The sequence below is a fragment of the Homarus americanus genome, unplaced genomic scaffold (assembly GCF_018991925.1).
Source record: "Homarus americanus isolate GMGI-L3 unplaced genomic scaffold, GMGI_Hamer_2.0 scaffold54443, whole genome shotgun sequence".
NCBI classification, from domain to species: domain Eukaryota; kingdom Metazoa; phylum Arthropoda; class Malacostraca; order Decapoda; family Nephropidae; genus Homarus; species Homarus americanus.
In genome coordinates this window covers 5,590,371-5,617,407 of record NW_024750852.1, presented here as the reverse complement: position 1 = coordinate 5,617,407, position 27,037 = coordinate 5,590,371, and the positions used below count along the sequence as shown (strand labels likewise).

At 40.1% G+C, this 27,037-nt stretch overlaps 1 protein-coding gene across 2 annotated transcripts; it reads left to right on the top strand.

Annotated features, from left to right (window-relative positions):
* Window positions 1-7,041: 7,041 nt before the first annotated feature.
* LOC121854339 (gamma-aminobutyric acid type B receptor subunit 1-like) lies at window positions 7,042-26,303 on the top strand. 2 transcript variants are annotated; one of them, XM_042348942.1, is made up of 19 exons: window positions 7,042-7,304; window positions 9,418-9,555; window positions 10,063-10,161; window positions 10,511-10,645; window positions 11,020-11,190; window positions 11,385-11,601; window positions 11,769-11,917; window positions 12,632-12,715; window positions 12,899-13,069; window positions 13,614-13,755; window positions 14,139-14,289; window positions 14,461-14,701; window positions 14,821-15,025; window positions 15,534-15,634; window positions 16,266-16,421; window positions 16,838-16,969; window positions 17,304-17,424; window positions 18,186-18,251; window positions 19,127-26,303. In XM_042348942.1, the coding sequence occupies exons 1-19, from the start codon at window positions 7,299-7,301 to the stop codon at window positions 19,228-19,230; spliced, it is 2,589 nt and encodes an 862-aa protein (XP_042204876.1). In that variant the 5' UTR covers window positions 7,042-7,298; the 3' UTR covers window positions 19,231-26,303. The 2 variants fall into 2 exon arrangements, with proteins under 2 accessions (XP_042204876.1, XP_042204877.1); XM_042348943.1 differs by lacking the exon at window positions 18,186-18,251 and having other exon boundaries at window positions 7,048-7,304.
* Window positions 26,304-27,037: the final 734 nt, after the last annotated feature.

The following is a 27,037-nucleotide window of genomic DNA, read 5'->3' as shown; positions in this document are numbered from 1 at the left end:
TAATTCGTCAAGCTAGATATTCCACCTCTGCCGAATTACGAGTCATACCAAACATCTCAAATTTTGTCAACCGACGCTCAGAAACACAATATTCAAGAAAATCATATTTAATCCTTGACTCATAAATGCTAATTAACTTAGAACTGAAGAGTTGAAAGCATTGTTGGGTAAGCGCAGGACGTGTAAACATTACCCCCTGCTGGGCCCTGATGATTATTGTGATATTATTATGGGCATGGCTCACTGTGCTGCGGTACACCAATCCAAATGTGGTAGGTTAGGTTAGAATAGGTTTAGTAAGTTTTTCTACAATTGGGAGCTATAGGTTATTTAGAGTTATTTTACGTCATGTATACAATCTTTAACTAGACGATCGAAAAGAGTTATTGCTTATCAATTTTCACTTTTTGGCGATTACACTAATTTTAATTCTGCATTCATACATAAGCATTATTTGTAACAATGTGCTTGACTGACTATTTTAAACTCCGTAATTCTGCTTCCTGTGACTGGACGCTTCATTAAAGGAAATTTCCCATATGTTTGGGAAAGTATTTTGCACTTAACAGATTACGGTAAAATTGCATTTGCGTACACACGGTAAAAAATAGTACTTTGTCCAGCTGGGACATATGAATTTCGAAACGATCAACATGACTCGTACTGTCAAAATTCTTCGTCCGTGTTGTCATATTGATTGTTTCAAAGTGTGGCTAGACACTTTTCTTTTTGTTTACCGTGTAGTACAATATATTTTTATTAAAATGTAGCCTACTTCAGAGGAAACATTTTTCAAACTAAAAAGAACATTTTTATAGTCTTTAGTCCTGCATGGACTTATATAGTTATCGTAAATACATATTTATTAGTATCGAGAAACGTATGTCAATATGATATACAGATACTGCACTGTACTAGTTTCCCCTCGTCACAAAATCTTCGTTACTATCTACTGTAGATTAGTACTTACACAAATATTGATTAAAAATTAATTATATTGTTATGAATGTAAACATGGCTAAATATTTAACATGGAAGTGGATCTGATATTTCAGCTTGTAAAAACTTTTGTAGAATACTGTTATTTATAATTTATTTCTATATATGTACACAACAACCAGTCTCTAATGAAGTAATGTAATGATATTTAATGTGATATAGTTTTAAGTTATTAATGTTAACTGAGTCCTTTGGCCGTTGACACTAGTGCGCACAATGAAAACATCAGCACAGCATCAGGTAGGCTAACTGAATGACGTGAATTCAGACATGCCATAAAACACAGGAATGGAGAACAGTATTGCAGGTTACGGTTCAGTAATCATAGATCAAATTACCAGATAACTATTGTAAAATTACTAAATTCAGAGATACATGGTGTAGCCTCCTGCCAGGTGTGTGTAGAACATTCTCGGCATAAATATTGACATAAAGGCTCACTAAATAGAATCCTGTATTGACTTCACTATGGAAATACACGAAATAATGGAATGTACAAAAAATTCAGAACACCTTTTCAGGACACGAAAATAAAAAGTACTGTATAACGAAACTGACACTATTTAGCAATAAGATTTCATAAGAGAAAACGGTGCAATAATATTAAAACTGGCTGAACCTTGTGGCAACTGTTTATCTACAACACAAAAACAAGCTGATAACACCCTCAAAGTTTCAATCGCTAAAATCATTATTTATGTTGCGAAAAATATATATTTGATCTGTACGCGTGATGAATCTGCAATACTATTTGCCATTTCAGATGTTTATGGGGTGATTAAAATACAACATTACTCGTAATGATATGTTACATTTGTGATCTGTACAATACTATAAGGAATTGAAAGTCACAACCTGTCTACCTTAAATGACATAAATCTTATCAACTACCTTTTCCAGTTCATGAAAAAATGTTGAAACAATTACCTGTATTTGTTAAAAACTTTCCAGGTTTGATTTATTACAACTACTAGTACTATTATTACTATTATTTTATAATAATAATATTATTATTATTAACACGTATTATTAGAGGAATATACAAAGAGAGTACTGGGCCAACATTATATTGGTGTAATGCTGGGGAAATTTGAAGTGACAGGAATGATGTATACTGTATAAGGTGAGTAGGATGTAGAGAAAAAGAAAAACCAATGAGAAGTATTGTATATGTAAAAGGAACGTTGAGCAGAGAGCACAGAAGGTTCAGCTTAAGTAAAATTATCATACTGAAATAATGGAAAGTGAGAGAGTTAAAAAGTTGACAAGCCAGAGGTACAGTACATGACAAGAGAGAACGGAAGGCCATGTAACAGAAGGATGGGAGGAACGGTGTGTTTGAATGGAGAGGTTATACAGTACTGTATATCACTTGCAGTGATTTTGAGGGGACAGAACGTGTATGTGTTAAATCTAATTTCTGGACTTGTACAAGAAAAAGACCAAAAAATAATACATCTTCTAAAGCAGTAGGAATGAATGAATAACAATAAATGAATTTGCTAGTTTTGAGTAACGCTATAAGAGTAAAATAATATTAATGTTGATAGTGACACACAGTACTGTATTTCTTCAAGTTATATAAAAGTAATTTTTTAGTTGAAATGCCAATACACTCAAAATGGGTAATTATCACATAAATAAAGCAACTCACATTTGTTACGTGAATAAGACTCTTCTTTGGGGGAATAATGAGACTGTAAACATTTTTGTTGTCAGATGTTAAGACGAAGATGTGATATAGGTGAGTCAAGTACGTGTTATTATGTATAATGTAGAAAAATTTACATATACAGTATGTACTTAATAAATTTTATAAAATTTGAATTGTGTTTGGTTTACCTACAGTTACGAAAGATTCCCTTTATGACATAAAGATTTAATAATAAAGGTTATCGCGGGCCTCTAAGCTCGAGTTAAGTGAGATGAAACCAAAACGAATCAATGAAAAAATAAAATAAATAAATGTGTAGCAAAACAGAAAATAAAAATGGGTGCATAAATTATACTGTAACGGGAATGAAACTAAGGACAATATTCATGTCATTGAAAAAAAAAGTGAAAGGAGACGATACGAACAAATAAAAATCACCTTCCATATTTTTTAATCGGGGTCGCCATGTATATATATATAAATTATACCTACAGTAAGCCGTTATAGAATTTTCCTCTTTACCTCGATAATAACTTATATCCATCACTGGAATTACTGTTCAAGTATAAATGCCAGCAAGGAGGCGTATCATAAGTCCGAACGGGATGAAGAAACTGCACTATTTGAGACTGAATGTGAAAGGAACCTAGGTGTGTATGTGGACAATGAACTGAAGTTCTCGGGCCATTGCGAGAAGGGTAACATTATTAGCTGTTATCACCTTCACGGTGGCCATAAACAATAACTTGTACTGTACATACTTGATGTGATGTATGATGTGTCCCTCGACGAACTGTCAACACCTTTATCCTAGAAAAAAAAAACCGTTCAACACACTCACACATAATATTTTTGCCTTTAAACACACTGCAACAACCTTGAAAAAATAAATGGGAATTTGTTTGGATAAAAGTTTCTGCTTCCTGGTGCCTGTGTTAATCACCGTGAACTACAACCACCTAATTACTCGTTTAAGTGAATATTGTTTAAAAGGTTATTCATTAATCTCACTCAATATATTTCCTATATTTAGAGTAATTATAAAATCAGTATTCTCCGACTATTGTTCATAAGTAAACGAATACAAAGATCACAAATTTTTTCCTAGATAATATATATATATATATATATATATATATATATATATATATATATATATATATATATATATATATATATATATATATATATATATATATATATATATATATATATATATATATATATATATGCCAAATGACATGCCATTTACAACCTCGGCGTAGATCGAGTTGCCAATGTAACAGTCATAGCAACTTTTTATTATTGTACTCTGAAACAAGACGGATTATTCTCCAAAAGTGAAACCATGAAACCTTATATATAAAAAAAAACTGTCTTCACAATTACTCTCATTACTATTTATTTTGTTTTTAACTCGACACAGGGAGGTGGCAACCACTTGTTTAAAGCTCGCTTCGTGTTACATGGTACTAAACAATACCTTCCTACAGTAGCCTTGCTGCCGTCAGATTATTTTTTATATTTATTTCTATTATGATTATCATAGTTTTTGTAATTAAATTTTTATTGTTTATCTGCAGGAGATATTAAGCAGTTCACCATGAGTCAGTTCATTACAAGTGAAAGAATTTTAATAATTCATCAGTTAATTATTCTACCTCTACTGCAACAATGAAGCAACCGTTTCAAGCCAAGATTTACCGCTAAGGAGTGTATGTTATTTTCTCTAGCAAACTTAAACCATTTTTGTGTCCAAGTTTTTATAACCGTAATGGTTAATAATGCCGTATGTGTGCAGCTACTTCCGAAACAATATATTAGTGAAATGACTGCGACCCCTTTAAATACGGCAGTTTTAGTTTCGCCTCTGACACTATTAAATTTTTGAAAATTAAAAGTTTCTATATAAATATTAAACACGAGTAGTCTATGTACTAAATTAATTAAATACCCTGGCATAAGTAATTTAAGTAAATAAAAAAGGTCTCCGAATTTAATAGTATTCACAAGGCCTCATAATCTTTTGATTGTATTTCAGATGTTGAACGTAGCCCAAATGTTATATGGTACCGTAAGGATATTTTACACTACCCTATTGTTAGGGTCACAACACTACCAATCAATTGTTCCTAAAAATTAGCACCGGAAGCAATATCAAGCCAGGTTTCGATAGCTTAGAATCTACTTACAGAGTATAACAGATCCGCTTGTGAAATGGTGGTCATCCAGATCACCGGACGGTCTTTGTTTTACTCCTTCGTGGCTTCGAAGTTCTTGTTTGTAATCATTCTATCTTGTACCTGGTCCATGCACAGTTTAAAAAAAAATACAGTTGTTTGGAGCCCATGGACCCTCTACAGTTAGGGGAGGTAGCTGGTGCGTCCATAAGATTTCGCGGCGTGGGACGATTTGACCGGCGTGGCGTCACATCAGTCACGCGTCACGCGTCCCCTTCCCGCGAAAATTTTTAATCGTTATATGGTTCTCTCCTGAATTAAACTTATAATGATTTACACCTGGTAATTTTATTGATTTACTCTGAGGTAGTTTTCTATTAACTTTCTATAAATAAACAAACGTTAGCTCGCCCGAAATATTAGGTATGTAAGCATTTTAAGCAATTTAAAAATCTAGTACTTTGCATAAAGAACATTTATATGTATATTTTACTTAATTCTACATAACTATAGGCGTTTATTATAAGGGGTTTCAGATGCACAGAATAGCTATCGCGTTAGCTATTCTGTCTGCGCAGACGCTGCTGCTGACTTCTGCACGTCAGCGTTTGCAGCGGGCAGAGTCGCCCGAATAACTGCTATCAACCAATCAGCTAGTTTCTCCCAGTGCAACACTGTGTAAATCGCGGATCATGGCCGCTTATGGAGAATATTTTTATTAACCCTTTCACAGCGGGAGGTTACCCTAAGCCGAATAAAATCGTCTGGCGGTAGCCAGAATAAAATGGCCAGTGCGTGAAAGGGTTAATATTTAAGAGTTGGGTGCATGTAAGGCAATAAAAAATGTGGTATAATAAAAATAATTCTATATACGGTAGTATTTTTTTTACGGTTAATAGCTCACCCGGCCACAGGTCATAGACCCACAACGGGGCCTAGGGGGCGAAAAAATAAGAGTATAAAGAACTTAAAAATAGAAAAAGAAAAAGTTATACTAATCTTCACCACGAAGATGCCGGAAAACCAGCTTTTTAAAGTGAGACAGACTGTATGAGTGTGGAAACACAGAAGAAGGCAGAGCATTCCATAGTTTGGCTGTGTGAGGAAAGAAGGATGTACCTAAAACAAAACTTATGGCTTGAAAGAACTGAATAGAATTGCTCCTAGTTGAAATCTGTTTTGGTTCTGCCCTTTTTTAGTAGGCGTTTTCCGATTTCAATAGTCGCCTGTAAATTTTGTGTAAAATATTGCTTATTACTCAAATATGATTACAACTTTAATATCATTACTCTTAAGACACTTTAGATAAGGGTGAACAAGTTGATTACAGTTCTGTAATTGCAAAAATTAAGATTTAAGCGAACCTGAAATTCGTCGTATTTCGTGTTTATATATGCGAACACCTGTAAACAACATAAGGTAGCTGCGAGACGAGAGCATACGTAGTGAAGGCTGTGGAGCACCTTTCCTTTAGAAAAAATGGATCAAGCCATGTAAGTAATGTAGGAATATCAAAGGAAGGTTGAATGATTGATTGATATAATTACCACAATCAATCAGTCAAGCTTTCCTTGATATTGTGTGTGTGTGTGTCAGTTCTCAATACTTCCTCGGTATGACGTCACTTCCCTAGCAACCGAGTCAGCCATATTGAAAAAGATGTAAACATACCAACGGCCATTTCTTGGTGTCTCTAATTTAACTCAAATTTCATTTTTTTTAATTCAATAGAAGTTTTTTCACGCGAAAACATCAAGCATTATAATAGAGTACTGTGATAGTTTCAAGACGAATTCTGCAACATCTTTATTTTTTTTTGTATTCAGGTGAATCAGCAATTTTCACTTAACTTATGAATTCGAAAAACAATAAAACTATGAAAATACTGGACTCCGATATACAATAAATTAGAAAATTACAGTTTAGAACTGAGGGGCAATATTTGATTTGTGATAATTAAAAGCTCGATAAGAAAAAATGAGTACCTAGCATCTCGAGGTTATTTAGGCCTTATTCATCTTTGTGTAAGTAAATATCTTATTTAAGTCTGATAATAATGTTTAATAAGACACCAGTTTCGAAAAAATAAGGAAGAAATAGAATGCGTGGGCGCAGTGCCACGCCTGCGCCTCTCACTGAATCAATAGACGCCTACCTGAACAACTCACGCCGTCCGAATACGTTATGGATATATACATATCCCTCCTCAGTATTATTAGATATTAGTTTTCAATCATTAATTCTTCCCTAATACAGTTTTTCTCCCAAGACTATTTTCAAACTTGGACGAATCTGAATGAGTCCTTGAAGTAGAGAGTAAAAATAAACTTACTCTGTGGAGTGGGAAGAGGGTTTAGGAGGCACGGGTTGACTGGCATCAGAGGGCGGCCAGATGCCACCTGTTCCCCAGTCGAAACAACTTCGTCATGCCCCTCACCTGAGTCTTCTCTACCCTGCTCGCCAATATGGAGGTAAGTGCCTGAAAAATACGGCCAAATACTCGAGATACACATGACACAATAAACAGAGAAAAAAACACATGGTTTCTATTTCCACAGTGAAGGTGGTGTTTCACTGTAAGAGAAAACCCGTCACTGCCTGTCAATGATTCGCTTTGAAGAAATTTTATGAAACCGGCTTTGAATTTTTTTTTTATTACTCAGGGAAAAGTGTCGAGCTACCCATTCCATTAGAAGACATGACCAACAATGGATTTGATAAACAGATATTTGTTTTAGGCTAAAATTCGTTCAAAATATATTTCCCATGACCAAGATGGCTGGTTATTATAGCCTCCGAAAGGTTGCTATGACGACCTGATGAGGGATGCTGAGGTCCTCAAGTCTCGGGTCAATACACACCAGGGTTCACCATCCTCGTCCAGAAAAAATTTACACCAAAAATTCTGTTGACCAAGAGGGAAGAGACATTTTTATGGTGGTGTATATTTCGTCATGCATATCTGAAACACAGAAAGAAGTTTGCTCATGCGAACTGCTCTTATTATATTTCTTTTACCTGACGTCATCACTTCATGGCGCTCATGGATGCTGGTGCGTTATTTTTATCATATTGATCATATTAATCTTTGCCGTGCTGGAGGAACTCTTCCCATTTAGATTTGGTTGTTGTTCTCTTAGGTTAGTGTAGATTGTTCTGCCGATTTCCGCTATAAATGCAAGTCACGAGATGAGAACTTTGCCGACTCCAAGCAGGGGGGACTGTTCTCTGTAGACTCCATGACGTATGTACCTCAAGTGAGAGCGAGGGTGAGAGTGCCGTGTAAACAAATCATTTGGAAGTCTTTGTTAATGTGGTAGTAAGAGTAATTCAATAAATATAATTATAACAAAATTAGTTCTCTATTTACAATCCTGGTCATATCAAAATGGCCAGTTCATATCATATACTTTCCTTTTGTTATTAACATATCTTACAGTACAAAACTTGGGTCAAGTCATATATTCCTTTAGTGTGAAATATTATGTACAGTTTGGACAAAAAGAATTAGACAGACAGGAAGGGGTTGAAGGAGGGAGGTAAAGTTACATAGAGGTGGCGATTCAAAGTTTGCGATTTTCGTTCCACTCCCCAGATTGAATCTTTTTAGTTTAATGATGAAATATACGTAGATTAGAATCTCCCTGCCTTGTTCTTTTTGTCCACAACTGTACTAAGTCGATGTAAACAAACACTCCATCACAGGTGCCAAGAAGGAAAACTCGACTATTTAACTTTCTCTCTCCTTTAAGGTCTCTTACTTCTCCCTTATGGTCAGTATTTTGCTGCCCATCGCTCTTATTGTTCACTGTAGACTCCTGTCTTAAATAATATCCCGTCCATGTTGTTGTTATACTGTACTACTGCGCTTAAACAACTAAGATCTTTATGTGTTTTCTGGGCTAGTAGAGACACAAGTCATGAAAAATTGAAAACGATAGAGACGTACAGTTTATCTGCCAAGTCTTACCATGCACTGATTCATATTATTATATATCAACAGCGCCTTTAAATGTAACCTATTGAATAAATACTAATAAAATTGTAAGTGTTATATATCACAGAGCTCTCCCCGAAAAGGGGGAATGTATTAATATATATTTTCCATCCTGGCGTTTATAATCTCTGAAGAGGATAACTTAAAATAACTTTACAAAAATACAGTTAAGGATCTTAACCACAGTCTTGTAGACACACCACAACTCAGTACATGAGTCCAATAACGAGCACAGTCTGTCGCTGTTGTCAGGGTTATGGCGGGGACGGGGACTTTCCACTATTAGTGTGAACCTCGTTATTAAGTGTTGTAACACACACACACACATATACTGTGTATATATATATATATATATATATATATATATATATATATATATATATATATATATATATATATATATATATATATATATATATATACTTCTCTTGATATTATGAGTAAAATTGTCTAACCTTAATACTTACCAAATAATTATATATTTTTACCAGTATAGACCAGTCCCAAAGTAACCATAAGATGACTATGTATAAATTTTGCTTGTTAAGTTCATTTGCTTCTACTTAGAAGATAATAATTTCGTGCAGGGTGGAGGTGTGCAGGTGTCAACATGGAGGTGGGTGGTGTGGGTGACGGTGATGGTGGGCAACGCGGGCGGCGAGCTGCTCCTCAACATCGGCGGCATCTTCCCCATCCATGGCTCAGACGGCTGGCAGGGCGGCCAGGTAGGCAATCTTGGTGCTATCACCTTCTGAAAAATGTTAATCAACAATCAAATATTAAATTTTTCATACTGAACGTAACTTTTATTAAATATGTCAATTTATAACCATTGACTTAGTGTAAATAATACAAGGGATGGGCCTCTCTTAGTGCCGTAGACTGGGGTAGTGATAATACATAATGAATGTATGTGTAGGACACATTGCACATTATATTCATCAACTTGAGCTTCTTACATGAAAGAATACATTAGTAAATACCAGTAAGTTTTATATTTTGTATAACTGTAATATACAGTGAGGCGGCCAGCTCTAGAGTTCAACATTAACTAGACTCTTATGTTGCAGTATTATTTAGGACTTGTAAGTAAATCACTATAATTGTCAATATTTACATCTTTGCCCACTGAAGTTCTAAGTGGGTGAGATAGATATAAATTAATAGTAAAACGTTAGAACTTGGAAATGAAAGGATGAAACTAATATTAACGTGTGGTGTGGATGTCACAGGCGTGTCAGCCAGCCGCCATGTTGGCCATGCACGATGTAAACAACAGACCCGACCTTCTACCTGGGTACAAGCTCAACCTGGCGTGGAACGACTCCCTGGTGAGTGCCTCCCCCTCACTCCTCACCATGTCTGAGTGTGCCTGGTGAATGCCTCCCACTCACTCCTCACCATGTCTGAGTGTCTGGTGAATGCTTCCCACTCACTCTTCTCCATGTCTGATTACCTCCTATAAAGTAACTTTTAAAAATTTCGAATAGTACATTACACGATAATGTAAGGTATTTAAATGTACAGTATGCGAATAACCGATAATCTTTCTGGTTCTTTCGAAATTTAGTTTTGAAAGTGTCGTACCTCTTTCTTGCCGGATAATTCTAATTTTAAGGTCTACAGTACGTCTGTGGGGTGTTTTGGCTGACTAACATGTACTGTATGTGTGGTGTACAGTGTGAGCCGGGCCTGGGGGCGGCTGTGATGTACGACCTGCTGTACAACCCACCCACCAAGCTGATGCTGCTGGGCGGCTGCTCCACCGTGTGCACCACCATCGGGGAAGCCGCCAAGATGTGGAACCTCGTCGTGGTAAGTCTTCCCACAATCTTTTATTTGCTGAGTTTTTAGAGGAGCATACTCACCCCATTACCCGCCGTTCCTCAACTGAATTATAGATTTTCTTCTCACGTGAGTTTTTTTTTTTTAAGTCCGGGATAACGCAGGCAATGGCCAACCAACTCTTCGCTGCCCAATTTCATATTTCTTCGCTGTTAATGCTTAAATAAACATGACGTTTCCTGCACCTAACGTAATATATGCAGTACACACTGTACAGTATCTCGTGGACTTAATGTGTCATTCATTGTACTCTGTATATCTATTCTGTACTCCTAGACTGACCTTGTAGTCTTGTATGTACAGTACCTCCACTAATCATGAACCTTTCACGTGTACGGCGGCAGTTGTCGTACGGGTCAAGTTCGCCAGCACTGAGTGATCGACAGCGGTTCCCCACGTTCTTCAGGACTCATCCATCAGCTACCGTGCACAACCCTACCAGGATCAGGGTGATGCAGAAATATAACTGGTCCCGTGTCGCCATCATCCAGCAGGCCGAGGAGGTCTTCATCTCGGTCAGTCACTGTCTTAACTATAGCTTCCTTTATCCATTTAAGGCGTATAATTATTCTTACGCAAAAGATCAAGTGCATTCTAGGTCAGTGTTAAAAAAAAAAGCATCAAGCCATGGATATCCCTCTAATAATTTCCCTAGTAGCCCACTTATTAGTTTCCTCCCTGAAAATTGTAATAATTTTCCTCCCTCCAGACGGTGGAGGATTTGGAGGTGAGGTGTAAGGACGCAGGCATCGAGATCGTGACCCGTCAGAGTTTTCTAACCGACCCAACAGACGCCGTCAGGAACCTGAAACGCCAAGACGCGAGAATCATCGTGGGACTGTTTTACGTCAACGCCGCCAGGAGGGTCCTCTGTGAGATCTACAAAAATACACTCTACGGCAAGAGTTATGTCTGGTTCTTCATAGGTAGGTGTTCATGTAGTTCTTTTGTCGTACGAGTTCCCATTGGTTCTCTAGTGGTGTTACTCTGGCTCTCAGTTAGTATGTATTCCTGTGACAGTGTGTCGATCTTTCTAAATCACTAAGAAAGGGGGAAGCTGTTGTTTTTGTACTGACGAAGGTGAATATTACAGGGTGGTACGAGGACAACTGGTTCGAGAATCCTTTACAGGAAGAGAACCTCAACTGTACCCGAGAGGAGATGAGACAGGCAGCGGAGGGGCACATGACCACAGAAGCTCTCATGTGGAATAAAGACAATGAGAAGACGATTTCCGGCATGGTGAGTCTCCTACCCCAAGTGTATCCTGCCTGTGGTGCGTCCTGTAATTCACTGTTAAGTTTATGTAGTCTCAATCGTCATTGTTATTTTTAATAAGTTTGTGTTTTTGTCATCGCATTTTAGTTCTGATTTTTTTTATCGGAATAATATACTTACAAATACAGAAACTATTACAATTTAGGTACTATAGTTTCCCCTCCTAAAATTAGAGTTATTGCTTGCTTGCATAATTTCTGGCACACACACACACACACACACACACACACACGCACACACACATTCATTCATAAGTTGTATTGTTTTGGGGGTTATATTGCCCCCTTCCCCCTCCTCTCCCCAACTCCTTCATAATGATCCGCTTTTTTTCTCTCTCTTTGTACAAGTCAACGTAGAGATTGCAACCATAAAGAGGAATTGCTGTTAATATTAAGGTTAAATTTAAGGACTGAAACAAAAGCAGAATTGGATTTTTTGCCCAGATGAGATTTTTATGAGACTGGTGATTTTTTGGATGTCTTTGTTAACCCAAAGTCCGGCTCTCCAAACTGGCCGACTGATTATGTTTTATCCGTGTGAAGGAGTTTTCTCAACTGTTTCATCAAATATCTGTTGCAATTTATGCCATTTTGTCCACGTTGGCATTTCTTAGACGTTATTTTCGATTGTATTTTAAATGTTTTACAGATGTGTAAATTTAAGGGTTTTCTTTTACAGACGGCGGGAGACTTCAGGCTGCGACTGAACCAGGCGTTGATAGAGAAGGGCTACGAGAACCAGAGTAACCCAGTGGGCTATCAGGTGAGCCACTCCCTCTCACTTATGCTACCCTCACTCTTATTACTGATACCACTCACTCTTGAATCAGTGTTTCTCTCTCATTCCTCTTATTTATAAAAAAAGGTCATACTAATAGACAATGACATATCCATCAAAGCGTTAAAGTATGATCAGTTACCTCAATGAGGTGGTTCCGTCCTCCAGGAAGCTCCTCTGGCCTACGACGCCATATGGAGTGTAGCGCTGGCCCTCAACAAGACGATGGAGCGGCTGGCGGCAGTTAACAAGTCCATCGAGGAGTTCACTTACACCAACAAGGAGATCGCTGCCGAGCTTTACAAAGCCATGAACGCCACACAGTTCCTCGGTGTGTCGGTAGGTGACTCAACGATGCAGGTAGATGTCAGTTTCTCAGCTGTGTCAAGGCGCTTATTACTCTACCAATGAAAGGTGTGTTATCTCGTATGTAATTCATATGTTCAAAATGTTTTTAAAGCATTACATGAGCTGGATACCATTTACTTACTCACTCACACACACACACACACACACACACACACACTCATTCATTCACTCACTCACTCACTCACTCACTATCGAAGACAAACTAATTTCGAAGTTGTGCGAATAACGTGTTACTTTCCACGTAAAATATAAAAAAAAAGTGACCAGTAGTTAAGTATATATACCTGGACCAAATTCTTACTTTTAATTCAAAGGCAATTGTGTTTTGTACCATCTATAATATTTAGTGAATCTTTCATTTCTGTTTCTGAGTTTTGGTTTCTCAGGTCACTTAACAAACAACAAATGATCCATTAATGGAAAATAATCAACTGAAGAATTTCGTAAATTGTCACCTTCAGAACTGTCGTCGTGAATGTTGTGTCCAAATTATCTTGGTACAATATTTGTTCAGGGTAGAGTGGCGTTCAGTACGGACGGTGACAGGATAGCGTGGACTCAGATCGAGCAGATGATCGACGGCCGTTACCATAAGCTGGGCTACTTCGACGTGCAGACCGACAACCTCACCTGGTTCAACAGGGAACAGTGGATAGGTGAGTACCTTCAATCACACTCACTCAAATCAACTTATTCTATATTCCTCTTGTTCAACCCTTTTCACTTTTTTTTCATGATCCACTTTTTCCCATTATTTTATCACTTAAAAATGATCTTGCACATTTTTCCACAGTTTATTATGGTTCATTATTTTACGCAAACTTGTTCAGAACACTAGTTACAAATTCAGTTGGTACATGTCCATTGCTTGTATAAGGGTACAACACAGGAGGCATATTAGAGAGGGGTGGGTTATGTGTTGCAGGAGGGATGTAGCACCAAGCCATGTTGTAGGAGGTGGGTATGTGTGTTGCAGCAGGGAAGGTGCACCAATGCTTGACGTAAGCAGTGGGTTAAGAGGTGGCTATGTGTGTTGCAGGTGGGAAGGTGCCGCAGGATAGGACCATCGTCAGGAGGCAGCTGAGGACGGTGTCTCTGGGCCTCTTCATCAGCATGTGTACCATCAGCTCCGTCGGCGCCGTCTGGGCTCTACTCCTCCTCATCTTCACCTTTGTTCACAGACAACGACGGTAGGTGCCACGTTCATCACAAACACTGATCACTGACACTAACCACAGACATGACCAGACACTGAAAGTTGATTCACCAGTTACTTCCGATTCGGAATAAGTTTTTTCATTGAACACAGATGCTGAGGGTAGTTCCTTTACTGAACACTGATCCACCTTTCACACTCGCAGATTGATCCAGTTGTCGCACCCGGCGTGTAACAACATCACCCTGGTGGGGATTATGCTCTGCCTGGGGTCAATCTTCCTGCTGGGGTTGGACGGTCAGTTCGTAAGCCAGCAGCAGTTCCCGACGGTGTGTGGGTTGCGTGCCTGGTGCCTCTCTCTCGGCTTCACCCTCGCTTATGGGGCCATGTTCTCCAAGATTTGGCGTGTCCACCGTCTCACAACCAAGACCAAAATAGAGAATAAGGTCAGTTGTTTATTTCGTGTTCATGGGTCGTGGCTCGCCATGTCTTACCGTGGGTCTGTTCTGTTTCATGACTGTGTCTGTGAATATTGTCTTACTCTCATGACTGTGGGACTTTACAGCGGGTGGAGCCCTGGAAGCTGTATGTGATGGTGGGGAGCTTCGTGGTGGTGGACGTGATTGTGTTGAGTGTGTGGCAGGCCGTCGACCCCCTCCAGAGGACGCTCGAAGTCTTCCCTTTGGAGAAACCCAAGGACGCTGTCGAGGACATCAAAATCAAGCCGGAGCTCGAGCACTGTGAGAGTCGACATAACACCATCTGGCTGGGTAAGTGTCGACACAGCATCATCTGGTTAGGTAATTCTCGACACAACCCGAATGCTGCTACGATATCCTATACTCTGACGAAAACAACTGAAAACACAGTCCTCTGTATTGCTCCGTTCACTTAATTGTCACTGTTCTCTCACATATCAGAATTTTGTGTCATATGCAAGAGGTTTATTGGTCACACACACACACAACAACAACTAGGTCAGGTATATACCGATAGCTACCACTGTGTGCGTCTGTCATTTTGACTGTATAACCTGGTAGAGTTATGGCGAGGAGAGGTATATGTCATCTTCACATGACTTATTTTATCAAAAATTTCTGGCATTTATTTAAATTAAAATCATTTATACTTCAGTCATTCAAAGACGAATATGACAACGTACAATGATGACGATTAAAATAGTACAGAAAATATCTTACTTCCATTAAAGGCCACGATCATCCCATTTTAGAGAATGATTTGTGAGACTCAAGAATGATGATGTTGACGTCCACACAGGTCTGCTCTACGGCTACAAGGGTTTGTTGCTCATCTTCGGCCTCTTCCTGGCCTACGAGACTCGCAGCATCAAACTCAAGCAGATCAATGACTCCAGGCTGGTAGGTTCATCTCCCTGACTCCCTTCCACTGTGTTTGTTTCCTATGACATATTACCTCAGTCAGTTCAAATCATCCTACTTCAGATGTCTTCAGTCTTTAGCAAGGGGACAGTTTGATGAATTGATTTTACAATAGCACTTGCATGATCTCTTTCCGTGCATTTTATTTGTTAAAAAAATATAGAGGAAGATATATTAGTGATGGGGTCCTATTTGGTTCTCTCAACGCGGGGATCCTGTCCTTGAGGGGCATCTTAAATAAAATATAAAATAAAATGAAACTGACGAAAATCAACATATTACTAGTACTGACAATAGTAACGTTATTTCTAGGAACGGGAGGACGTTGAGGGCAGGTTGAATATATAGTGTGTTGTGATACATTTTGTTCTTATGTGATGACAATAATAACAGTAACGGGATGAGTGGTAAAGGTATTATGATGTCGTTAGGTTAGATTAGGTTAGGTTACACCTGTGATGGTGGTGTTAGTTGTGTTGTAGTGATGTTAGGGTGGGTTAGCCTAGGGTTAGGTTAGAGTTGTGACGGTGGTGCTGTCGTAGTTATGGTACAGTACAAGGTGTTAGTGTTGTAATATGAAGGTGTTACAACTACACAATAACACACACAGGTGGGGATGAGTATCTACAACGTGGTGGTGTTGTGCCTCATCACGGCTCCTGTCACCCTGGTTATCTCGACGCAACAGGACGCGTCTTTCGCCTTCGTGTCGCTGGCCATCATCTTCTGCTGTTTCCTCTCCATGGCGCTCGTCTTCGTTCCTAAGGTGAGCTTTCATACTCATTCGTACCATAAAAGTTATCTTGGCAAAGGTCACCATTTCATGGATCACTACAGACACATAATACTAGAGAGGCGGCATCTGGGGAGGTGTACGAGTAGTGTTGCTATGTGAACAAGATTACAGAATCAGTTATACGTATATTACTCGATAAGCCGACATGATATATAATGCTCGTAAATATTGGTGTTATCAATCGTTATCATTGCTTATTATCTACAATATATATTTGAAATGTAATACTTAGCTTTATGAGAATTATAGCTTAGATTATCGTCCTTAAGGAATCAGAGTTTAAATGATAATCCTCAAAGAGTTCTAGATTAAAACTATCAGCCTCAATATGGTTATTCAAGTACTGTAAGTGTGTGTGTGTGTGTGTGTGTGTGTGTATGGCACAGATCGTGGAGATTGTACGTCACCCTGGGGAGCGTGTGGAGTCAAGCGGGGAGACGGCGCCCAGCAAGGAGGAGGAGGAGCGGTACCAGAAGCTCCTGCACGAGAACGAGGACATGCAGAGACTTATTGCCGAGGTACTGACACCCCCTTCCCTCCCTCCTTCCTTGAAATACGCCCCGCAGACACTACCTCATTACACTGTGCCTGGTGACTATGAATTATGCCCTATAGCTTTTTTACCAAACTATAAAGTGTCAATACATAAGAAGAAAAGATAGATAGATAGGTAGATTTGAGAAATATGAAGGCCTAGATTTTCAAAACTTTGAAAAAATAAGTGACAGAAATATTAGTAATGAAACAACACCCAAAAATTCACATAACCCTGAAGAGCCATTGTGACACCTGTCTTTAATTCCTCTATAACACCTGTAACACCTGTAACACCTGTCTCTTACGCCCCTGTAGAAAGAGGAGAAGATCCGGTTGTTGAAGTTGAAGCTACAAGAGAGGGCAGCCGTCAGGAGCCGGGAGCAGGCGTCCGAGAACCACGTGATCGATCCCTCCCACCACACACGCCTCCGACAAGGTACAGGATGTCCTCTACCTCAGTGTTGATGGGTGTTGGTGTACGTGGATGGTGATGTACGTGGATGGTGATGTACGTGGATGGTGGTGTGCGTGGGTGTATCTTTACTGTGTCCAGGATTGAGGTATATGTAGGCCTATACGTACTTAGTTTCTCACAACTTTCATGACATTCAAAATAAGTCTGGGGATAAGATATAATATGTATATTTATGTATACGGGGGGCGTAGTTGAAGGGTATGTGCCTGTGAGTGTGTGTGTAAAGTGGGGTCCTACTGGCAGTGTGGATATAGCACACTGCATACTAAAGCCTTAGGTACACAAGGAGGCAGCATGGCCGGTACTGCTATCAACCGCATTCACTTCCCCAAGTTATAAATTTAGGTTCCCATTTACGGCTGGGTGAACTGGGAGCTCCTGGGAATCGAACCACCGACCCCTGGAACTGGAGGCGAGCGCTGTATCCACTCGAGTATGTGCACAGTACAAATCTCAGGGTTGGAGTTTGTGTACAAAGGATGAAGGAATGAGCTCTGTGTGTGTGTGTGTGTGTGTGTTTGTGTGTTTAGAATCAGGGTTCGGGTCGTGTATACTGTATATGTGTATACTAAACTCGAAGGTGAAGTTTGGAACTGTGTATATGAAGCCAATAAGTAAGATGTATATTTCTGTAGAGTGTGAGCTCAGCAAGAAGGTGATGTATAAAATGGTGCACTGTGTTTATATAGTACTGTACTGTAAGTGTTTATGTGTACTTGCAGTGTCTACGGACCCTCAGAAAGACACACTACCATTACTCACCGCCGACATAGAACTGTATTATGGTAGTAAGTAATATCAGGTGTTGTGTCACGTGTTGTAGACGACGGCACACTGTAAACACTGTCACGTTGTGTTCACGCATTATAAACACTATCACACAGCGTCAAGCACTGTAAATACTATCATACTGCGTCACATACGTTATAGACATGCTATCATACATACTGTAAGCAACACTGAGTGTCTCATATGCACTGAACACCGCCACAATGTTACATACACTATAAGGTACTGCACAGTACACAAGCCAGTCACCGCACGCTCGGACTGCTATGGCTAGCACCATTCCTTAAATCTTAACGCTTCACTGGAATGAATGAATTAATAAATAAATAAATAAATTAGTTAATTAGAACATTCGTTCAAAAGCAGTGACTAATAATACCTCTAGTCCACTACTTACTGTTCTTATGCAATTATATCTGTTGTGTGTATCGCATTCTTCTATCATGTGATGCCCTTTGTTGCTTTGTAGATTAATTTAACATTCAGCTGAAAAAAACACTTTATCATGGTATATACTGTACACGCAGGTACTGACTTGCACTTATCACTCCCAGTCACACACCACTAACACTCACGTGGCATTCAGCTGACGCTCGAGCATAATTCACTTCTCACTTGAACGAATATCTCCTAAACCTGCACCTGTATCCTGTGATGTAGCATCATTGTCGTTCGTGAGTCATAAAGTTAAATTTTGTAACACAATATCCTAACGTGGGTTAGACAACACCTGGAGAACAGCTTACAATAAGAAGAAGGTGCCTCACAGTCAATCATCAACACACGTAAACCAAAACTGGCAATTTTGTACAAGTTATCACTGTATACTCTCATCCTTGTTCTTCCTTGATAATAACAACTATACTGTTTCCAGGTGGTCGTCCAGCCGTCAGGATCGTGACGCCGGACGCCTCCTCTGCCGCAGACGACGCCATGGTTCCCAGGATCAACTTCGATATTTCCGAGTCGTATCTGTAAACACAGTGGACCAGGACCTGTGAACACAGTGGACCAGGACCTGTGAACACAGTGGACCAGGACCTGTGAACACAGTGGACCAGGACCTGTGAACACAGTGGACCAGGACCTGTGAGCACAGTGGACCAGGACCTGTGAACACAGTGGACCAGGACCTGTGAACACAGTGGACCAGGACCTGTGAACACAGTGGACCAGGACCTGTGAGCACAGTGGACCAGGACCTGTGAACACAGTGGACCAGGACCTGTGAACACAGTGGACCAGGACCTGTGAACACAGTGGACCAGGACCTGCACCTCTTCCTGCAGGAGGACTCTGGACTACTATCTATGTGGTCACTGGACCAGTACCTATGGGTTCAATGGACCACTGCCCGTTGGTTTATTGGACCACTGCTTGTGGGACCACTGAATCATTACCGATTAGGTCATTGGACCCCTAGCTGCGGCACCACTGAACCATTATCTGTGAGTCCATTTGACTACTGCCTGTGTGACCACTGGACTACGACCCATGGGTCCACTGAACCACTATCTGTAGGACCACTGGGTCATTACCTGTTGAACCTCCGGACTATTATCTAAGGGGCCATTGGACCACAATTTATGGGGCCACTGGGCCATTACTTGTGGGGCCAATGGACCATTACCCATGAGACCATTGGACCATTACCTGTAGGGCCACTGGAGAACAGGAGCCAGTGGCCTTTTGGTCCACTGGAGATACGGTCGGATCCCTGTTACCGCCCACACCATCTCCAGGAACCTCGAGGGGGACTGTCTTCTGTCCTAGAGAACCTGACCCTCGAACACCTGTCTTCGAGAATCTGAGTCTCGAACACCTGTCCTGGAGAACCTAACCCTCGAACACCTGTCCTGGAGAACCTAACCCTCGAACACCTGTCCTGGAGAACCTAACCCTCGAACACCTGTCCTGGAGAACCTAACCCTCGAACACCTGTCCTGGAGAACCTAACCCTCGAACACCTGTCCTGGAGAACCTAACCCTCGAACACCTGTCCTGGAGAACCTAACCCTCGAACACCTGTCCTGGAGAACCTAACCCTCTAGAATAAATCTCCAAGAGTATTTCCTCGAAAAGGCTCAAAGTCGTGTTCTCGAAGCTCGTCCTTGAGACTATGCTCTTGAGGGAGAAGTGTCCTTCTACAACTGCTTCAATTTCAAGAGAACGTGAATTCGAGACCAAAGTTCTTGAGTACCGCATATATCGAGACCAAATACCCTTGAAGGATTTTTCTTCGTGTCCTCGAGGTGGTGCCCTTAAGTAACGTACTCTCGAGATAATGCCCCTTAAGTAACGTACCCTATAGATAGTGCCCCTTAAGTAACGTACCCTCGAGACAATGCCCCTTAAGTAACGTACCCTTGAGATTATGCCCCTTAAGTAACGTTCCCTCGAGACAATGCCCCTTAAGTAACGTACCCTTGAGATTATGCCCCTTAAGTAACGTACCCTTGAGATAGTACCCCTTAAGTAACATAACGTACCCTTGAGATAATCCCCCCCTCAAGTAACGTACCCTCGAGATAGTGGATTCGAGACCTGATCCTCGAGTGAGTGTACTGGAGTAGGTGTGGCGGTGAAGGACTCCCGGGCGCCAACTGCTCCCTCTTGTGGCCACCGCGGCTAAAATATCCACCAACGGAAAAAAAAACAGTAGCCGTTGTCCAATCTGTTTTTGTGATTAGTGGTTCGTTAGGTGTCTGTTGTTTTTCTGCCGTTAATACTACACTCACACGTTAACAGTACATCAATGCCGTTAACCCTAGAGCATGCCGTTAACTGTAAACACACATACCATTACCAGTACACCCATCCCGTTAACAGTATACCACTCTCGTTAACACTATCTCGTTAACAGTACACTTACCCCGTTAACAGTACGCCCACACCGTTAACAGTACAGGACATCTATCCCGCTAACAGTACACCCATCCCGTTAACATTATACCCATCCCGATCACAATACACCCACACCGTTAACAGTTCGTCCATACCGTTAACAATACACCCATCCCGTTAACAGTACACCCATCCCGTTAATGCTACACCGTTAAGAGTACTCTGAACATGGTTATTGCCACCACATAATTTATAAGAGAAGAGTACATCCAGACATTGACTAGAGTACATCCAGATATTTTCTAGGGTACATCTGGACATTGACTAGAGTACATCTGGAAACTGACTAGAGTACATCCAGACATTGAGTAGAGTACATCTGGATATTGTATCCTTTGTAGGCCTGAGTTAAAAAAGTTTGATGTATTTTAAAATCTTAAATCCGATAACGGGTGGACGGATGGACTTGAGGTCGGACGGATGCGTTTACAAAGTCAGATGGAATACATATGCAAAATCGGACGTATACAGACAGACATTCACATAGTAACGTAATATGCCTCAGGTGAGAGTGAGGACAGTAATACCATCATGGGAATGTTTTACCTGAGACGCGAGACTGAAACACGTGTTGGATCCTCTATCGGGTGCTGGAGTGATCCCAGAGGAGAGACACAACGGGATTCTCAACAATTCGTAAGTAGAGTTTTCCCCGTGCAGTCTCGGTGCATTTTGGAAGCCATTTTGACTACTGTATACAATAGCTCAAGTGAACCGTTTTCATACATTCTTATATCTCCAGTGTGGGGATCAGTCTTACGTACGGGACTCTAAGAATCTGTTTCGGGTGGTGTGTGTGTGTGTGGTATAATGTCTATGATTTTCTTAATTTCGAGGCTGTGACACCCTTGAAAGGAACCACTTAGCGAAAACATTGTCGACTTCGGTTAACGTTGGCGGGAACAATGATCTGCGATAATAAAAAAACGCCATAAAAAGTTACCATAACAGTTATCCTCATAAAAAATCTAAAAAAAATAAAATAAATGAAAGAGTAGTTATAGTATTTTTGGGAGTTTAGTCCTACTGGTTAATTCTTTTGGTTTAATCGTTATTCCTCTTGCTTAATTATTCCAAACACTTGTAAGAGCAGCATGAGCCATTGGCTTGTGGTACATCTCGAGTATTATAACAGATTTTAGTTAAATAAATAGTGTAGCTCAACTACCTAAGACGCTCTCCTCGCGTGAAATGTACTTATTAAATAAAACGTTCATCAACTACACAAATTTGAATCATTGTTTCACAGAATTTACAAAGTCTATCCTCTAAAAGCTTCATTGAAGTTAAATTACAATAATTACCATTTCAAATTTCGCCTCTTAAGACTTAGGTGTATTCATCAAGAAGCGTTTAGTAGTATAGAGAAACACTTATTGCGTAGATAAAAATTTTTTTTTATCTACAGATAAGCTTCATAGCTCTGTCTAGCGTTGATTCATCTATAAGTTGTTTTATTTCTAAACTGACTCAGGTAGTAGACCGCCAGACCCCGGTCGCCCATGGCAGCACTACCGTGGGGGATACAAGACGGTCCGAAAGTACTTTAATCGCTACGATCGTCTGTCCCTCATTGAAGGATTTCCTTTGGTCACACCTACACCTGCGATCCATCTGGTCCACCACACCCCCTCACACTACACACACTGATAACTTCTTTTCACCTTCCCAGCTCCACTACTAGAGGTAACTCTTCACTTAACTCACCGTCTGGTGGTCGTCACCTATGGCAGGCAGTTGGCAACATCCTCTCTCTGAACACGCTTACATCTTCGTGATACAAGGAGAAGACACCTGTTTGTTAGGTGTGAAGCCTGAGACGTCAGGCATACACCTCAGTAGGTACATACGACGTCACTGTTTGGTTTGCGTTCTCAAACAGTCATATTGTTACGCCTTCACCAACTCGAGTACTGTAGTTGGTGAAGGGGTCGGCATGTTCCAGTATCCACGAAGTTTAAATTATATACAGTATATTAGAAATCATAAGTCGTAAAAACATACGTCACCAAATATTTACACACCAATGCCTGTTTTCGCAGACACCGTGAAGTTACTTGAATGTGTACCTCAAGACCCTGTCGTAAAGTAGTTTTCTCAAGAATATACCATTTTTAGATATCATCGTTTACAGTACGTTTGTTGTCAACATGTTCTTCAGCGTGTAGCTGTGAAGTTCACGCATGCAGTGTTCTGTCACACACTCAGGTAGCTGACAAACATCAGCACTAATGATCTGTGTGTAAAGGTTGATAGACAGCTTCCTGTGGTGTCAGGGCTACAGAGTTACACGCCTTGCCTTAGCTATTTACATCCCCGTTAGTGACCAGTCCCACTAGCCTCTGTACAATGAACTAGTTACATCTCTTTATTTCACACAATTAGTTTCACTTAAGTCGACCAGTCACAAATATCTCATGTACTGTAAGAGTAACGTTTCCTCAAAGGTAACATGTTAGGGCATTAGTCACACTGTACCTCACTTTTAGTGTTATACGTCGAAGTAAATTTTATAGTCAATCAATCTAAATACTAACAGTGTCAATATTAGTCCTCATAAAATGTAACTTTTTTGTTATAAAATAATTAATATTAACGGAAATAATACATTGTTATAACATCACTGTCGCTGACATGCAGTTTGTTCACAGTGCACTTGTAGATAACATTGTCTAGTGTACACAGATATATAGTTTATAAATAGTTAGAAAAAAATATTTCTTGACGATCATAAGAGTTGTGAGTGTTTACACATTTGTTAAGTGGTTGCGTTACCGCGCAGTTGTACGTTCGTTACCAACTGGAAGTTATTTAATCTGACTAGTAATTAAAAGGTCCTAGTGGTTTTAAGGCATTTTTCATTGTAATAGTTTATATTGATGCAAAAAAAATCCAAAATTAAGACTAAAGTGTAGTAGAAGATAACAGTCATACTTTTATCTCTCCCGCCACTTTTGTTTTATGTTATGTAGTGAATCTCTCGCACAGCCAGCGATGGTGCCGTAACTATACAGTACAGAATATAAATATAAAGATTAAAAATATGTATGAGAATTATGAAAGAAAATATTTTTAATACAAAAATAATTACATCATTAGAAAAATACAGCCTATGTTAGTACAGTACATCATCATCAACAACAAACTCATAATCATGCGTACTATCATCATCATCATTATCATCATGTACACCCACACCTTGACCAGTGACACACGTACACTGTTCCTACACACTACAGCATCTCGGAAACAGATCACGATGTACCGGTATTTCCGTCTCGTACGACTGTTTATATTCAGTCAAAATTCGGGGTCAGTCTATCATTCAGAAACAAATCATATCATCTCAGATAAAAATAAGTTTTGCTAATCAGATTTTTTTTTGAATGGAAAGAGCCTTTCGAGTGAGATAAGAAACCAGACTTGTATATAACAACACCCATTGTCAAATAATTAAAACCTATTTTCATTGGATCACACCTCAATCACCACCTCTCCTGCACCAATGAAAACTTTGTTTTATTCAAAATAAGTCTGCATATCATTGAAAACTTATTTTCATTGGTTTACGCCTTGGCCACTGCCGCAGCGACTACCAATGAGTCTTTTTGTTTTCAGTGGTAGTGTTGCGGTCACAAGCGTTAAGAATCTCTTGGTCATATTTAGTGTGTACTTTAGTTTTGTTTAGAATATAATGTATCACAAAGTATTATGTACAACAAAATACAAAATATGAAAGTGAGATTTATGTACTTATGTCATGCTGTATATTGTTATACACTGAGGCAGACTGACTGATCCCCGACCCGTTAACATTGGTTAACCCTCGGCTCTGTGACTGGCTGATCCTCGACCCATTGACAGTACCTGATCCTCGACCCATTGACAGTACCTGATCCTCGACCCATTGACAGTACCTGATCCTCGACCCGTTGACAGTAGCTGATCCTTTGCCCTTTGACAGTGGCTGATGCTCGGCCCGTTGACAGTGGCTGATCCGCGGCCTATTGACAGTGGCCGATCCTCGGCCCGTTGACAGTGGATGACTCTCGGCCCGTTGACAGTGAATGATCTTCGGCCCGTTGACAGTGGCTGATCAGTCGGCCTGTTCAGGGTGGCTGATCCTCGGCCCGTTGACAGTGGCTGATCAGTCGGCCTGTTCAGGGTGGCTGATCCTCTGCCCGTTGACAGTGGCTGATCAGTCGGCCTGTTCAGGGTGGCTGATCCTCATTTCTGTGACAGACCGGTTGATCCTTGGCCCTTTTGCAGGCTGACTGACCCTTGGCACCATGACATATTGACTGATCTTCAGCTCTTAGACAGACTGGCTGATCCTGAGCACCTTACCTGACAGGCTCATCCCCAGCATCATGATAGACCGGCTGATCCATGGTACCATGAAAACCTGATCGATTCTTTACCCTACTACAGACTAGCTGATCCTCGACCCTGTTGCAGACTGGCTGACTCTCGACATTATACCAAACTAACATTCAAGGCTAGAAAAGATTGGGTGATCTTTAACCCTTTAACAAATTGGCTAATAATTAATCGGCCCCGTCATAGATTGGCTGAATCTCGGCCCTGTCACAGATTGGCTAATCCTCAGCCCTGTCACAGATTTACTAATCCTCAGCCCTGTCACAGATTGGTTGAATTTCGGCCCTGTCACAGATTAGCTAATCCTCAGCCCTGTCACAGATTGGCTGAATCTCGGCCCTGTCACAGATTGACTAATCCTCAACCCTGCCACAGATTGGCTGAATTTCGGCCCTGTCACAGATTGACTAATCCTCAGCCCTGTCACAGATTGGCTAGTCCTCAGCCGTGTCACTAATTGGCCAATCCTCAGCAACTGTCACAGATTGGCTGATCCTCGGCTCTGTCACAGACTGGCTAATGCTCGGCCACGTCACAGATTGGCTAATCCTCAGCCGTGTCACTGATTGGCTAATCCTCAGCTGTGTCACTGATTGGCTAATCCTCAACCTCGTCACAGACTAGCTGACCCTTGTTCCTGTAACTGGCGGATCGTCAGCCCTGCAACAGTCTAATCGAACGCAGCTGTTGTAGAAAATTACAAATACCATGTACTGTATTTTTCATGAATGATTTGGACCGAGAAAACAAATAAATCACATAATTACTGTCATTGTTTTTCTAACATAGAAGAGTCAGGGTTACTAATTATATATAAGGCGTTCCGAGCGAGAACAGGACAAGCGACAAAGTGGCCTGGGATGTTTTTATTATTATCATTATTATTATTTTTCTTTCCAGTTGTAAATTAACCCGGAGCGTCTTATATGTAAAAATTCTCATTGAAGAGACTTGACGGTATATGAAAAATATAATAATTTTTTTGAGATAAAAGACCAAACTACATGACAAACATCCCCACAGCATCCGTAAACAACACCAGTGACTTCCCTCTCCTCCCTCCCTCCACTGTATGTGTTTCCCGCAAGTGAGCGCCATTGGGTTAAAATCTTGACGCTTGAAATAAATGGTCAACCCAATTCTCAGTTTCAGTTTGTTTCTTGGCGTCCTCATGCAAGTCTTCAACGTCGTTTTGCCTCATTTAGTTAAGCCTCTCTTGTTTAGTGTATTCCTTTGTGCTTTAAGAAACAATGATCGCCTTAATGTGATCAAAGAAACTGGATAAAATTTTATATATTAATGCCTACACACTGTGGACAGTGACTCACCTTCGACAACACTTTGCAGATGATAAAACAGTACGTATCTGTACATAAATTGAAAGATACATGACACATTAGTATTCTTCTTCTTCTTCTTCTTCTTCTTCTTATTATTATTATTATTATTATTATTATTATTATTATTATTATTATTATTATTATTATTATTATTATTATTT